The sequence below is a fragment of the Rhamphochromis sp. 'chilingali' genome (assembly GCF_963969265.1).
Source record: "Rhamphochromis sp. 'chilingali' genome assembly, chromosome: 1".
NCBI lineage: Eukaryota > Metazoa > Chordata > Actinopteri > Cichliformes > Cichlidae > Rhamphochromis > Rhamphochromis sp. 'chilingali'.
In genome coordinates this window covers 68,702,092-68,719,276 of record NC_137929.1, presented here as the reverse complement: position 1 = coordinate 68,719,276, position 17,185 = coordinate 68,702,092, and the positions used below count along the sequence as shown (strand labels likewise).

The following is a 17,185-nucleotide window of genomic DNA, read 5'->3' as shown; positions in this document are numbered from 1 at the left end:
CCAAATCCCTGAATTAAGGCTGCTCATTTGTCTTTCAGGTTTTCTGTGTAAAAGTACAACATATTGTGAACTCCTCACAGTATGACCTGAATTGGCATTAAATTTGTTAAACCTGCCTCAGATTGTCTCTCTCATGCTCTCTGCTAATAAGCAGTTAGATGGAGACCTGGAAATTCAGAGGATCTGTGGAAAGCTGCAACATCATAACAAGGAGGAGTACCATCTCTACTCCAGGTCCTTCCTGAAGGATCAAGCTCCCCATTCCAACTCTAAGAAGGATGGCACACATCCTTCAGAGGAAGAGGAACAGAATCAGTCCAACATGACACCATGTGAGGTCTGCAGCAAGCAGGTTTATCTAAAGAAGACATCAGGAAACTCGGATCTAATCAGTGCACAAAGAAGACATGAGGTGTCCAGTGATGGTCGGGGGATCAGACGTGAACCAGGACTACAAACACAGCAGACTTGATGTTCCTGTGGGAGCTCCTCCTCAACCTGCTTCACGCGCCGCTCACAGCCTGAAACAGCTTCAGGATCTCAGCAGCTTCTCTTTAAATTCAGTCAGTTTTGGGATTGTTAGCTGTTACACTAAGATGACAGGGGCAGAAAAGCATGCTGGGAGCTGTAGTTCTGAACAAAAGACAGATCCATTCATGAGAAGATTTTCAGTCACCACACAGAGTGGAGCTTTTAGATATTTAATGGAGGTGTAATTGTGCAACTTTGCCACAAGAGGGAAGTAGTGCACCGTGTTAGACTGCTGACAGCCTCAGAGTGAACGTCTCACTCTGCTGTGTCCACTCGTCACTCCAGCACTCGAGGGTCGGCGTCCTGAAATGAGGTCATTAGAAGGACTGACTGCATGCTGAAGTGGTAGTTCAGCCATTAGAGTCATGATTTAACAGCTGATGAGTGAATGAACATAGTGCAATAGAAGAGCAGTATTCTGAACACTTACATTTAATTACATGTGTTTGACTCCGGGGTTTCCACCTAAGCATGCCGTCAGTCTGGCTAATGACCTCCTATATTTAGGTGTGCTGTGCAGGCACGTGTAAAGGTTTCAAACTGACTGTGAAGTGGATGGTTAAAGAAATTAACACGAGCCTTCCTCAGCATGTTTGGTATAAATGGCTAAAAGTCTGTCTTGCCATCACCCTGAGAGTTTGCTGGCAATCCAAAAGCTGTTCTTCAGTCGTGTTGCCAAACAAGGCAGCGATGCAGAAAGACACAACACATTCAACTTTCAACTGGAGACCAGCAGCTTTAATAATTGTAGGTGATGACTTATAAGAAGACTTCCTAAAATCCATAATCCTGTCTTTAGTTTTTGGCACATTCAGTGAGAGGAAGCCACAAAATATCCAACCGTCCACTTCTTAAACACAGAGGTCTCTGCTGTGGTTTCTGTCACGCACCTCCAGGTGAGGATGTCCTGTCACTGGACCCACACAGGTAATATACTGTAGCTGCAAAAAGCTGTTTGTCTACCAGCTGGTTTAAACACATACTCACGACTGCATTTATTCTTAAAATCATTTTCTAATGTAGAATCAGCTAAAGACGTTTTCATGAGTGAACGTAGTAACTGAGGGGAGTCCTGCTGTGTCCCTGAGGTCCAGGAGGAGGTAACGGTCCACCTCACAGGTGAGACTCGTTGGTACCAGCCGGTGAGGAAGCTGCAGGAGTTTGTGTGTTAGCTGTGTTAGCTAACTACAGACTGATGTCTAATCCTCCTTTCATCATCGTCATGCTGTTGCCGTAATAACAGCTGAGCTGCAGGTGAAAACTGAATCACCTGAAAGACTCACAAACAACGTCTGAGTGGCTCTTTATTAGCTTTACTGGATTAAACTCACACAAATAAATGACACGCAGCCTTCCTGCAGCAGCGTCCACGGCTCCCACTCATGCTCACTGCTCACCTGACACTCACAAAGCTTTAAACAGGACATGAGTACAGAGTAACGACACAAACTGATCAGTAGGAGAAAATGAAGCGTTTCCAGTATAATTGATACCATCACACCGGCTCCACTCTGACATCACTGATCAATAACCAAAGAACACACAGATCAAACTTCAGCCATCAGAGGAGTCAACGGAGCTGCTTCTGTTCCTGATGTGCTGATCTCTCCCTGCAGGCAGCTTCACACAAACACCATAAAATAATAAGTGAAAGCAGAGAGAACCAAGTGACAGTGAACAAACACCTGTAACTGTGAACAGCACGACCCCGATGATGTTTCCTGGCTCCAGGCCACACAGCTGTATCTGGCTCTCTGTGGGGCGTTTAAGGGTCAGGCTGAACCGTCCGCTTTTCACACGCTCGTCTTTCTTTCACTCGGTCTCTGTGATGCCGCTCCTGTTTGTCAGGCTTCTCAGGACGGTGCCACCACTCCACCCGAGTGTCTTCAGGCAGCTGAGCTGTGGTTCTGAAGGGCAGCCGGACAGACTCCGCCCCCTCCTCCACCTCCACCCGACACTCTGAGAGAACAGCAAACACAGCATGAGGTGTACAAACAGCAGCAGGTGTCACAGTTGCGGAGAAAGCTGAAGCAGAGCAGAAGGTAACAAAGCACAGCACATTAGAAGCAGCTGCTGAGCTGATCACAGTCTGATGGGATTGTTTCTCCTGTCAGCTGCTGCGTGGATGTAAAAATGATCATTCAGCCAAAGGTGCTCCAAATAACTGTCTTAATGCTCCAATAAATATTATATTTAACCTCCTAAGACCCGAACTCCTACATGGCATGCATTTTTAAATTCTCTTTGCTATTTGGGCTGATTGGGACCTGAGGTATGCAAAAACAGAGAATTTCCAGATTTTTTTTTACCCGATTTTTGTCTCTGAGAAAAATGAGATCCACATGAGAGGACATTCGTTTTAATTTTTGATAGAACAGCAGCAGTATAATGTCCTCGTTAGTGGATATCAGGCCCTCGTGGAGCAAATTTTTGTATTTTGGTCTAGACGTCCCAAAATTTGATGTCCAAACATGTGGACGCCAGGTCCATGGCGGTTAAAGAAACAATCGTAAAGTTCTGTTTCCAGTTTGTCATTATTACAAACAGACATCAAACAGGATCTATGGATTAAATGGATGGAGATAATGATCCTACCGTCACAATGAGTTTGACCTTTAACCTGTATCTACAGCACTGACCTCTGACAGTAAGCAGCACTTGTTTCTTCAGCAGGATGTTTCCCTCCCTGCTAATGGTGCAGGTGTAGGTGTTTGTGTCTCTCTCTGTGGGCTGTTTCAGGCTCAGACTGAGGTCTCCAGTTGTCAGCAGGTCTTCATTCATCTTCGTTCGATTTCTGTAAACTTCATCCTGTTCTTTATTCTTGTCAGAGCTGTTCTCATACACGTGGACCTTCCTGTCTTTCATGTCCTTCCACTCCACTCTAACGTCTTTAAGCAGCTGAAGTGTGGCTTTACAAGGCAGCAGGACAGACTCCACCCCTGAATCCACCTCCACCTTGTAAACTGAGAGGACAACAAAAGACACCATGATCCATCAGCTGTGGTGGTCACATGACCTCCCTGTCCCTCCTTGTCTTCTAGTCTCAGTCAGATTGTGTCTCAGTTTGTTCCTGATGTGTTGCTGACTCGTTCTTTGGTAACTAGTCTGCAGCGTCCTGTAAAGTGCTGCAGACGTGTTGGATGAAGAAGAACAGACAGACTGAGCCTCCACAGTCGGCCATGCCTCACACGGCTCTTTACTTTGGGCTTCAGCATTAGCAACGTGTCTGAGGAGGATGTCCGTTTGAGAGACCATAACTGCGCCTTTTTTGAAATTCACTTGAGGACACGCCGTTGGATAAACGCGTCTATTTTAAACTTAAGGAGAATGTGTCACAAAGCTGAATGACTATGGAAGAAAACTAAAGTGGAAGTGCACAGGCTCTCTCAGAGATCTCATGCTCTCCTTAAATGAAATGGTGAAAATGGCTGCTCTGATTTTTCTAGGTTCTGTGAGATTATTATATTATCTTATGCCACGTTATACCCCTGATTAATGATTGTGAAATTATTATGTAGTCTTAGTTTGCATTATTCTCCTGACTTAGAAGAAGGTGATAACGATTACATTTGTTAAACTGATTTGCATTACATTAGACTGCTGATTTATTGTGTATGAATGATATTGTTTATGATGCATTATACTGCTGAGTTATAAGAAATGCTGTTTTCAGAGAGTCAGGACCTTGTTGTCTGATAGTAGAGGAGACAGAGAGCACATTCCACGGGAGCTTCACTCCCACCGTTGTTGAAGGCAGACGAAATAGGGAGCCAAGGCCATAAGTCAGGCTCGCTTTTGATTAGAGAGTCCCAAACATGATAGCTTGAACCAAGTTTGAATAATTAAGAGACCAATTGAGGAACATAATAAGTGAGGGAGGTGTAGTAGGGAAAGGTGTTTGTTTTTGTCTCATGTCTCAGAGGGTGTTGTCTCAGTCCCTCGGCCAGAGGACGGGTAGAGAGGGTCAGAGCGAGGGCAGTGGACCTGGGAACGGTGACCCGGGCCCATGATGCCATTGATGGACATGGAGGCGGCTGAGTGGGTCGAGGAGTGACACAGCGCAACGTATGGTGACCTCTTGTGGTCAAGAGGTCAAAAGCGGGAGTGTGGAGATCAGGGAAATATTTTACTGATGATTTCATAACCATCATCATTACCATTACATTAATTATCATTTCATCAAAGCATTTATTGAAGCTGTTGGCCTTACGTTAAAACTTGTATTACAGGTGCAGTCAACCTATTACATACATACTTTCAGTTCGGTTATTATCCACATGAGAATTGGCCTCTCTTTTCATAAGTCAGAGTTCGAGTGAGGTCGACACACACACACACACACACACACACACACACACACACACACACACACACACACACACACACACACACACACACACACACACACACACACACACACACACAGTAGTTAAGTTCATGTTTTGGGTAAGAGTGGCAGACACAATTTTTCATGTTTTCAGGAGATAAGCGAAAAGTTAGACGTCAACAGAATGCACCTGGCCTACAGACGGAGAAAATGTTCTTTTCCCATGTGTCAAAAGTCAACAGAACATTTGTGGTTTGAAACTTACGTCTGTATTGTATCTGTTTGACGTAAGAGGAGGCGTCAGAAAATATTCCCTGATGCTATAAGACAGTTGCATGTGTAATTTTGGGGCGAGATCGATGCTGAATGTTTTACAGTGTTCATCTCCCACACTGCGTGTATTCATTAAATCATTGTTTGACCAACTCTTCTGGACCAATTGTTGTTTTTGTGCTCACCCTCAATATTTGAACCCATTTAACAGTTCATATCAGAAACGTTTTGTTTGACTGTTGTGTCTCGAGCTGCCTCACCTATAAAGCAGACAGCAACAAAAGTCTGATTTTCTGTTGATAAGATCAAAACAATCAATGACAAATCTCCCCAAAGCTTTCTTGTTCTGGCATCTCACTCCTGGTCTACTTTTACACCTGTGACATTTGATGATATGGTGACCCTGGTAGATAAAAAGAAGCCGTCTTCAGTTCCCTCAGATATTCTCCCCTCAAAGCTTTGTAGCAAAGTCTTTGACACTATTGGTCCTTGGGTTGTAAATCTTTTCAGTGCTTTTCTTCAGACTGGAGTGTTCCCAGTGTTTTTAAACATGCCATTGTGGAACCAAAGCTCAGAAAACCCAGCTTAGATCCAACATTACATCAACATTATAGATCAATTTCTCAATTTGTGATTGTCTACAGCAGAGTTTTGGTTTGATGTTGACCTTTGACCTGCAGTGGGACATCTCTCAGTCTCCATTCTCAGTCTAAATGATCTGACAGAGCAGGTGTAGGTGGCGCTGTCAGACAGTTGGAGGTTGGTCAGGTTCAGGCTGAGCTCTCCAGTTTCCAGAGCGTCAGTCTTCATGGATGTTCGGCCGCTGTAATGCTGGTTTGGATCTTTCAGTTTGTCTCCTTGAAGCTGGTGGACGGTTGGAGGACTGAGGTCGGAGCGACTCCACACCACTGTGGGGCTGTCCAGTTCAAAAGTGGGAAACTCACAGGGCAGCAGGACAAACAACTCTCCCTCATACAGCTCCACAGCTGAGGCATGCTGGGAAACTGAGGACACAGACAGAGTCCATGTGTCACTTTGAGGTAAAGATCAAACGTGGACAATTTCAGTTACAGAATATAAAATATCTACATAAAGAAATAAAATCACTGTTACACCTGAATAAACTGTGTGAAGGTAAAATAAATAAATACAATAAAGTGTAACCGAGGACAAGGTAGGAGGTAGGAGGGGCAAGGAAATAAATTGATCATTTATTTATTACATTAGTAAAACATACAATTTCCCAGTTATTTCCAGACAGGCCTTGCAACACATCCTGCTGATATCCCAGCTGCACATGACACTTACCACACAAACGGTGAAAAATAACACAACACTGCAAACCGTCACACCCTGTTTAGAGACACTGCAATCGATTTACCTGCGGGTATGCACTGCAAACAATTTGAGTCTCAGCACAGCTGGGAATCAGCGCTATGCATGACCTGCAATCTGGGAGATAAAGGGAAGTGGCACAAACAAATAAGCAAAAAACAAAAAGGGAGGTTAGTCTGCCCTTACACAACTCACTCAATCATCAACCGCCCTTACGGCTGGACGGACTAACCAACACAAAGTTACAAATCAATCAAAAGAACGGAAAACTGAGAGGCAGAGACAGGACAGCTGAAAAACACAAACAACATTATCGATTGAAATGTTACCCAATAAAATATCAGTTTTATTAAACCATTCAAAATCACAAAACTAAAACAAGCCGTCAATATACCTACAATACTGATCAATTTGCAGTCGATCTAGGATTTGATCAATTCTTCTATTAAAACTCGTGGTCACACCACAATATACCCACTCGCACTCGAGTGAATTCATCGCCTCTGGTTTTTTCCACAGACCTCACCCCACACACCTACTACCTTTTCAAAGCTCTTCAGCCAATCACCTGGCAGAGAGCAACAAACTGCCAGGTGACACTTGTTACAAAAGGAAGAAATAAGACGTGGTATGAGTGAAAAGTCTGAGTTCAGCTCCTCGGCTCATAGAAACACTGATTTCCTTTTATTAATGAGGCGTCTGTGGGAACAGGTAGGAGGCTCCTGATTGGTTCATAAGGTGTGAATAAACGTGTCATGTAGCTGGAAGCAAAGCCACATCAGGCTTTAGAAGGAATTCATGAAGGTCTGAAATCTGTCTGCAGTGCAGTGGAGTGATCTCCTCTCTTTGAGTTAGAAGTCTGGAAGTTTAGGAAGCAGCTGGACTTCAGGAAGCACAAATGTGATGAAGGTGAAGGTGTGGAGCGCTGTGTCAGGCTCTGCTGTGGAAATTAACTTTTGCAATATTTTCAACTGGAAAAAGAAGCAGGGTATGAACTTTGTAGCTCAATACAAAGCTCAGGGGTTAAAGGTCAAAGGTCACCCAGTCTGTGAGCAGAATCCTTAATGCAAGAAAACAACTTTCCAAGACTTTTCCCAAATTCCAGGTCAGATTTCATTGGTCAGAGAAAAGAACATCAAATTTGGATCCAGTACTCGTGTCACGACATCCTGACTGCTGATCAGCTGATCCGTCCTTCCATTGTTCATCAGAGGACGAGGAAACGTTACCACTGAGTTCAGTTTGGACAATCCACCAATCACAAAGCTCCATCAGTGATCTTACAGTAACTACATTCGCCAGCAGAGCTTTGATCGCACTTCTCTCCACCACCACTAGATGTCTCCACACTCTGTGCTGACTCCAATGAATGATCAGAGCTGCTGAGTCTGAACCTCTTTACTCGGTTGGAGGCGGCTGCTGCAGCCTCACCCTGACGCACACAAAGCTCCACCTTCAGTTCTGACACTGAAACATACACTGTAGCTAAAATGATGCAGATGTGACTGTCAGCAGCTGGATTTCCTCTCCATAGACGTGTTTCCATGCTGATCACAAAAAAGCAACAACTCAGACAGATCATTAGATACAGCAGCTTTAACTGTAACAGTGTAATTGTAGAGTCTTTACAATGTAAAGTGCATGAAGGCAACTGTTGCTGTGATTTGATGCTATGTTAATAAAACTGAATGAATAAGTGCTGATATTTATCCAGATCGTCTCTCTGATTGATCTCTATGACCAGCCTCAGTAATAACTTCCAGCCAGCAGCCTCGTCCCTGCAGGTGTGCTCACACAAAGCTCCCCGTCCATCAGTGCTTTAATCATGATTTAAAACTTTCTCTAATAAATCACTTTCATGCTGCCTCAGACTAAAAGCCTTTATTTCACCCACCTCTCTTAGCTGTTTAACTGATTCATAGTTTTTATTTTATTGAAAACATTCAACCATTTAAAAGATTATTAATTTTTATCAACAGATTTTTAACAGGGACTATAAGGAAAGAGGACCTTTATCCCATATTAGCTCCTCTTAATAATAATCACATAACAGTAGGTGCCTGCAGATCTTTGTCCATGTTTTACATCCTTCTTTACACAGATGTCTTTTCATATTTGATGTCATGTTAATTTGAAAGCTGAGCCCTCCATCTGCCACAGCGATGTTACCTGCATCACTTTACTTTATAGCGGCTGGAAGATTTCTGAAAGTCACCAAAAACAACAAAAGTGGGACTTCCTGCTTCTCACAGAGGACTTCCTGCCAGTTCAGACAGAAAAAAATAACCTATAAGTATATAAATAAGTATGAACAACATTTCTTCATTCACATGACCTTTGACCTCGGACCGCTGAAGCTGGCTGACCTTTTCTGCTTCCTCTTCCATCCATTTCAAATTAAAGGCCCTCCTAATAGCTGCTGGACAGTTTTGTACTAACAAGGCTTTTATTGTGAAACACTGAGAAACAGTTGGAAACACGGATTTTGTTTTTTTAAGAGCATGTGTTGCTCTGACAAACGCTGCGTTCCTTACTGTGAGAGACAGAGTGTCTCCTCCGTCTGTGTTTAGCTTCCTGTGAGGACAGGAAGTGATGCGAAGGCTTATGACGTGTGAAACTATGAGGAAGCTGAACTCTGTGGCAGTCTGCCGTGATGTTTGGCTGCACACACTAAACTGAACTGAAAGAGAGTGTGTGTGTTTTAGTATGCAACAAGAAGTGAAACACACACACACAGCAGCTGCTTTCAACACACACACTCAGTTTGTTCACATGAGGACAAAAAAACTTTATTTAACTAGGCTTGTGTGACAAGAAGACAGGAGAGTCTGAGTTCAAGGCTCTGCTCAGATGAATCCCACAAGCTCGGCAAGTTTCTGTGGCAGCTTCACCTGAGACACGAGGAGGGAGGAGACAAGGACGCTGAGGATGGTGCAAGGTTAAATGTAAGGAGAGAACCAGAACAACAAAGAGGCCTCCTCCTCCTTTATGGGAAACACGATGAGGCGAAGGAGACCCGACGAGAAGGCGCTCAGAGTACGTGACTGCTCTAAATGGAGGCAGCTTCATGGTGCGATGGTCAACAGGTGTGGGTCTGTTGAAACATCCTGAAGGTGGAGTTTGACTGCAGGCTGGAAGCAGTCACACTTCATGACAGCGCTCATCTCCCTGCTGCACCACGGCTCCGTCTAACTCTTCCTCTTTATTTCCAGATTAGAGATCAGCAGGCATGAAGTCATCACCTGTGTGGGCCTCATTTACTAACGTTTCTATGGAAAAGTTCAAACTTCTTGGAGTTTTCACACAAAATTTCCATAATCAGATTTATGATGTGCTGTTCTTCTTCTCTGTGTTGTAGCATCCTGATGACACCCCGTTTGTGCTCCAGTGGATGATGAGAGTCAAACCTTAAATACTGATCCGTATGCGTAGGTTTACGGTACACGTCAGGTTGTAGACGTCCCCCATTACTGATGGAAATCTCACAGTCTAAGAAGGCTAACCTGCCACTTGTTATTATTTGTATTATTTTGATATTATTGAGCCATGATGGCGCCTTTGAAACTCTGCGTCTGCTCTTCTTCTGCTCCATCCAGATCTTTGCATCACCTTGTTTTACACACTGACTCCATCAGGTTACAGAGAGCTAAGTGATGAATGACTGTTTCATGCCACAGACTGCAGATCAGTCAGTGTTCTGATGGCGCTGATCTGTCATCACAGTCACATGACTTCCCCTTGTGTGAATTAATGTGTTCTATTTAGTTCTGCAGTATTTTATTTCTAGAGTACATCTGCATTTTATTCATTTCACACAAACTGTTGATGTAATGTCATCAAATGTCCACTAGATGTCAGTAGCCATCGGTGGACCGAGTACATCAACCTCTCTGAATACATACATGTGCGCTTAAATGAGCTCACATTATTGATCTGGACTGATGGATCGCCTTTGTTTTTATAGTCAGTGTTACCATGGAAATGACACTAACACACTATCTAGACATACAGTGGATTTGTTTGACTTCAGTCTTGATTCTGCATGGAAACAATAACCTGACATCTTTGATCATAAGTTTCAGAGCGTCGCCTGTAACCATGGTTACTGACCTGCAGCCTGACGTCACTCTGAGCAGCTGCATGTATGAATGTACACACAGGTACGCAGCTGTACGTGAGTGCTGTCAACACACACACATGCACAAGTATATAAAGGTCTGTACCCCTGTGTCCTGCTCCCAAGAGCAAGAAGGAGCTCTGAGCAGCGTCACCTCCACTGCTGAGAACACAAACATGTCCACTAAAGCTTTACTGGCTTTGATTCTTCTCTGCCTGTTTACAACTTCTGTAGGTGAGTGTTTGCATGAGAAAGATGGAAATCCTGTGTTTTGTCTGCACAGCAGTGTTCATGCACAGGTATATGTGTCTGTTTCTACACGCGTGCATCATTTAGACTCTTCTGATGTTGGAAAGAAAATGAAAACAGCGTTTTCTTCTCTTATGTGACCAAAAATCTGCTGTTTTCTTTTCTATTCTACGTGTTTATTTTTGCATTTCTGTGAAGATTCAGACATCGGCGCTAATTATCTTCCACATGTCAAGTGTTTTTATTACCGTGTGCTCGAATATCAGATTTGGAAGGACCGCTTGATTGTTTGAAGTCTCTGTGCTAAATGACAGATCCTGATTCAAGCGCGAGAAGTAAAAGCAGTGATTTGAGGCTCTCATCTTTATGGTTTTGGATATATTCATGTTTAAGCATTGCCTGAGATTTCAGTGTGCAGAAAAAGGACATGAAAATGAGTGGAAAGAGCATTTTTATATAATATATTTGATACATGAAGACACATTTTGACAGCAGTGGCGTTTCCACGCCAGATTTACCAGGGTGGGCTCTGGGTGTTTTTTCATGGGGGCACAGAACCAAAACCAGAGGCAACATTGAACTGTTTCATCTATGAAGTGAATTTATTTGGAGCACAAACAAAGTGAACGAACATTTAACAATCAAACAGGAGATTTCACACCCTGCACATCTTTAAAAAGCACTGACTGACATCACTGTGGACCGAAACGCTTGCACGCATGGCAACAGGCAGAGTCCATAGTTACAGAGAAGTTGAGGAGGACTTTCCTACCGGCTGGGCTGGAAGCTGCGCCTCCTGTCCCCCATTCATGTGGTGGGGGTCGTCCTCACACTGGGGGGGTCGTCCTCCCTCCTGCTGATGTCTGAAAAGAGACGGATGTGGAGTAAACATGAGGCTGTAACTGAGAGCTACAGTAACTTATTACTTTATCTTTTCATTAGTGTTAATGATACTGTGTGGAGTGTAATCACAGGGCAGCCCGTGTCCTCCTCTCTGTAGTTCCCTCACGCTCTCCATCTCCATCTTTGCTATCAGGGAACAAATGTCTGCTTTTCTTTAATGTCAGCTGATGTTGTTCCAGCTGGGACACTGAGCTCCTGTCTCAGCTTCATTTTTCATGTACGGTTAAAGTAAAAGGATGAAGTCTGTCTCTGAGCCTGTGCGGACCGGATTTGTTCAGTGTTAAAGCCATGAAGCTGGATTTCACAGTGACGAACCGTATCGCTTACCTTCGTCTCTTCACCTGTTTCCACGTTAGTCTGCTTTAACGATTCGCGCTTCTTTCTGAGCGCGAATGTGCTGAGAGAGCGAGTGTGCAGCGCCCTAAAGAGTCCGTGATAAACACAAACTAGAACACTAGTTCCAGTCCCAGCGCTAAATTAATTCGTCTCTTCAGGCTTCACGGGACCGCGGGACAGTGAGCCGTGATTGTGAGCCGCGGTGGAGACACCCGCCTCTCGTCCGCCGCACAAGTCTTTTCTCCTGCGCTGATCACAAACGTGGACGCGCGTTCACATACCAAACATACGGGCGCGCGCACACATACAAGCAGCCTGATTGGATCATATTAAAAAAATCATTAAAAATCATCCCTGAGAGTCGACGTGACACTTTCTTCCTCTGCTCCACCTGCTCTACACCTGTGCTGAGTGTCATCTCAACCAGCTTTCATACTCTCGAGAAATTAAAGACAAACTTTACACTTAAACTTAAAATCAACTTGAAAACTTTAAAGGAATGTGATAATGTCATGTTAAACATTTAAGAAAAATAATCTGTGATAGCTGAGGTGAATTTCTCAACAGACTCCTCTTCTTTGACATCCACACTACATGTGTTTCACCTCAATCCACTACATAATTCTGGAGACATTGCAGGGCTTTTTGGGTCACTCCTGGACGATTGGGGAGGGGACCAGAGAAAACGACGAGTCCAACATTGTTTCGGCAAAGTTCCACGCACAATGGCACCTGCTCTGGCCCCTGGAAGACAATTGACTTCTAACTTAAATGTGCTCAGAGCAGAAAAACAGCATATAAGAACGACTCCATTTACATGTCTCAGAAAAGAATTGCCAATTACCAGAGTTTGATCCCCAGGGGGTGTCGCAGAGGGGGGGAATGGTCAGACACATGAACAGGTTGGTGGTGTTCTGAGGCATCTGTTTATGACTATCCTTCTTCCTCACCATCACACAGTCACCCTGTTTGCCCGGCTGTCTAGCTACAGGTTTTTCAATGGTGTGACAGAACTTTAACATAACGTTAAACAGAAGCTGTCAGCTCGGCTCTGTTAAGTGGACAGTCATAATGAAGAAGTTGTAGATTCAATCCTCCTTTCATAAGTTTGGCCACCAGATGTCACCAAAAAGGTGTTGGAAAGCCTCGAGTAATGAACCCTTTTTCAACTTGAGCTTCAGAAAGTTTCATTTGGCCCTCACTACCACTGTGTGTGTTGTAACAGGAACAGGATGTGATGCTCCACCACAAAGAGAGCAAACACCAAGTGACAGCAACACCGGAAGTCAGAAGACAAAATGTAAGAACCCCGAATCTCTTCTACACCTCACTTTTATACCTGCTCACCCTTGGAGATCCAATCAAGTTGTTGACATTTAATCATGTGACATCCTCCTGTCTTTCACTAACTTGGCCTTTACCCACTGTGACAGTGATGTGAATCATAAAATACAATAAAAAGTTTCACAAGAGGAGCGTAGAGCAGGTCTCCTCTGCTGAAGGCTCCTGTGTTTGGCACAGCAAAGCATTCAGACCATGAGTGTGCTTGCTACAACAGCCACACAAGATTTAAATGATAATAATAATAACTATAATTTTTTTAAAAACAACTTTTTTTCCTTTTATCTTCTCGAACAACAAGGTCTACATATAACTTTTTTCCTGGGAGACATCACTCAGCAGCAAAAGGAGCTTTTAGACCCTACTTGATGCATCGCCGGGCGGATGAGTAATCCACTTCAGATTCCATCTGCTATTTAAATTACCTGAACTTAAGACTCTGTGGACAGTCAAACACTGACTGCACTATTTATGTATCAACCTTTAGACGCACAAACACTGATCAGTGATCAATCCACTCTGCAGTTTACAATCCAAGTCCCAGCAGATGAAAACTGAAAGACTTTCAAATCACATGAGCCAATATTTTATTCACAACAGAACATAAATGCTTGTGTGTGTGTGTGTGTGTGTGTGTGTGTGGGACTGTTTGTCATTAAAGGTACTTGAAACAATGATTCCCAGTCTCAGTGATACCAACACTCTCTGTCCTGTTTTGTCTCCTCTCCTGCAGACCTGACAATCATCAGAGCTGTGCGTGGACAGGATGTCGTTCTGCCGTGTCAAGTTCATAAAGATTATCCCATCGCGGCTGTGGTGTGGAGGAGAATTGACGTGAAGCCAGTAGAAGTGCTTTTGTACCAGAGCAAGACGTCTCATCAAGCCAACAAGTATCCACCTTCAAGGAGCCGCATGCATCTGATGGATAGAAGGATGAACAATGGAAATTTGTCCTCGGCTCTGCAGAATGTGACTGAGAGTGGAATATATGAGTGTCTGGCCATCGACACAGAAATGCACCAGTGGAAGACTCCCATTGAGAACGCTGACACCATCATCATCATCCAGCTGATAATTGATCCAGAGGGTGAGTTTGTAGAGTCGTCCACAATCCTTTCTCTCTGATCCTTATACAGCGCCAAATCACAACTACAGTTACCTTGGTTACGCTGCAGTCTAGGCTGCTGGGGGATTCCCATGATGCACTGAGTGTTTCTTCGTCACTCACTCTGTGTTTAGACACCTCTCTGCATTGAATCATTAGTAATTATTAATCCCTGGCTCTCTTCCCCAGCGTGTCTTTTGTCCTGTCCACGTCCCCTCACCTCAGCCGGCCTCTCAGATGGCTGCGCGTGGTTCTTTTCCTGTCACCAAACTGCTTGCTTAAGGGGGGTAAGGGGTGCAGGACACTGCAGGACACTTGGAGCATTGTTCTTTCAGTTACAGCCCCTTGATTATTTAATTTGATCAAGAAAGAAATTAATATTAAAGAGAATTTAAAGGAGTATGAAGGCCCTTTGATGCACACATGAGGCTGAGGTACTAGGAGTTATAGGACTTGGGTTGGCCCACTTTTAACTTCAGAACTGTCTTAATCCTTCAAGGCATAAATGCAACATGGTGCTGGAAACCTTCCTCTGACATTTTCTTTTATGAAGATATTGGTGATGAGACTTTGTAGAAAGCAGGGAGTAGATCATGTCTCACACCTGTCTCCTGTTTCTCACCTGCAGCTCCAACACTGAATGCTGGCGAGAGGCAGTTTGCTCCACCTACGTCTCTTCTGGTATTTTTTGATTTTGGGTCTTCTCTCATGTTTCTGTTTCTCTCTTTAATCTTGATGATGCTGTAAACACCGACCTCTGACCTGAAACTCCTGCCTCTGAGTTTAAACAGAAACTTATTTGATGTTTTCATTCATTTGGTTTTTATTTTGCTTTGGGATTTTTTTTTTTTCATATAACAGCTTTCATTTAATGTGTGATGTGACATTTTTCACTTACAGCTAAATACACAAGCACTCACTGTGGCTGTGAGGATAAGTGATTATGCTGAGATTACATGTAAAGGGTGGAAACTGTTTTCTTTTAGTGGTTTGTCTTTAAAGATAATCACAGTGGTTGATTCACCGCAGTTTTCCTCTTATATCTACAGTTTTCATGGGTCATGTTTTAAGGGAGGTACTTGTTTAGCATGTTTGTACTCACAGGCAGGACTCACAGTAGTTTCACTGACTTTTATGATGAAAACAAGACGATAACTAAACATCTCTGTCAGTAAACAAGATCCAATCAGAAGTGCAGTAAGTTTAAAGCACACGTTTGATCTGCCCCCACCAAACGGTGCAGCTCTTTTAGCAAACAGTGAAACTGTTTCTCATCCACTATCACCAAAACTAAATGACACTGTTGTCAAAAGACTCTGCACACGTTCACGAACAGACTGAATTTACTCCACTAACAGTACAGACCAATGTTAGCCAATCAAATCAGTGTTTGTGGAGCATCAAATATCACTGCAGCAACTATCAGCGTGTTGCACATGAACACAGTCAGTAACAGGCAACTAGCATGGCTAACATTAATGCTAATGAAGGCATGGCTAGCGTGTGTCGTCACTGGGCATGCTTGCTATGCTATAAACTGATGCTATGCTAGAGTGTTAATGGTTCCTGTAGTCCATGATTTAGAGCAGGGGTGTCACACTGACTTTACATGTCAGACCACATGCAGTAATTATATTTATAAATGGCTTTAAACGCACATTCAGCCTGTGAGACTCATTGATACTCAGTCAGACTCTGAGCCGCGGTTCTGCCCATATGGAAAAGATCTATATAAATCTTATAAAGTTTGTATCTGTCTTGTGTGAAACTTGTATGAAAAGCATATAAGAGTGAAAACAGATATAAGATCCCTTGAAAAATTATATAAATGAAATGTGCCTTATATAAGAAGTAGGCCAAATCTGATGCAAGTCTTTTATAAGTTTTTCTATTTTTTTTCCATATGGGTGTGCTACATGCTCACATTTCTGCATCTCTGTATTTCAGAGACACTTTGTATTAACTTTATTTAATCTAATATTCAACTCTGAACTCTAACTTTAGTCTTTTTAACAGAGGCTATTTTTTAAAACTTGCTGTCCTTCTTTAGCATAATGGTGTGACCCAGTCTGTCTTAGCATGTGATTGGCTGCATGGTCCCACCTCTGTCTGCATGGAGACCAGCAGGGCTGAAGATTCAGCTCCACATTAATCATTAATAATAACTGACATATGAACGTGTATCAGGGCCTGATGTGGCCCGCTGGCCGTATGTTGGACACCCCTGCTTTAGCTGCTGAGTCATGGCTGAACGGGCACAAACAGAGTCATGCTCAGACTTGTTTCTCACTACTCTCTGTGAAAAAAGAAAGAAAACAAACCCACTCATGATCGTCAGAGTGTACATTTGAGTTATTTGATGCTTCTGTCGACATGAACAATAGAAAAGCAGCTGCTTAAATCTTTTTGCTGCACAGATGATAACGTCTCACGTGCAGTCTGGGAGTGACGGCGATTTCACTCTCTGGTGTGAAAAAGAACTGGTGTGGTGGGAGCAGCGATGTGTGTGTGTGCACTGCACAGAGTGACTGTGGGGATGAAGGAGCTGCTCCGTGGCTGTAACAGTCAGCAGGAGGTGGAGGTGCTGTCCACCATGAGGACAAATAAAGCTTTAGAATTGAACAGCTGGCTTGGTTTGCACAGTATCTGTGACAGTTGTATCATATGC

General features: G+C 43.5%; 2 protein-coding genes across 3 annotated transcripts in view; one reads left to right on the top strand and one right to left on the bottom strand.

Annotated features, from left to right (window-relative positions):
- The window catches only part of LOC308395936 (NACHT, LRR and PYD domains-containing protein 3-like), a 352,248-nt gene that overhangs the window by 102,623 nt on the left and 232,440 nt on the right, over nucleotides 1–17,185 (top strand). The window lies entirely within an intron of this gene.
- On the bottom strand, nucleotides 274–12,312 carry LOC308404288 (uncharacterized protein). Of its 2 annotated transcripts, XM_080894276.1 has the most exons (5): nucleotides 12,063–12,312; nucleotides 11,605–11,695; nucleotides 5,799–6,135; nucleotides 3,171–3,494; nucleotides 274–2,490 (listed from the first exon to the last, which is right to left on the bottom strand). In XM_080894276.1, exons 4-5 carry the CDS (start codon nucleotides 3,394–3,396, stop codon nucleotides 2,297–2,299), a joined length of 420 nt encoding a protein of 139 aa, XP_080750402.1. In that variant the 5' UTR covers nucleotides 3,397–3,494; nucleotides 5,799–6,135; nucleotides 11,605–11,695; nucleotides 12,063–12,312; the 3' UTR covers nucleotides 274–2,296. The 2 variants fall into 2 exon arrangements, with proteins under 2 accessions (XP_080750402.1, XP_080750403.1); XM_080894277.1 differs by lacking the exon at nucleotides 5,799–6,135.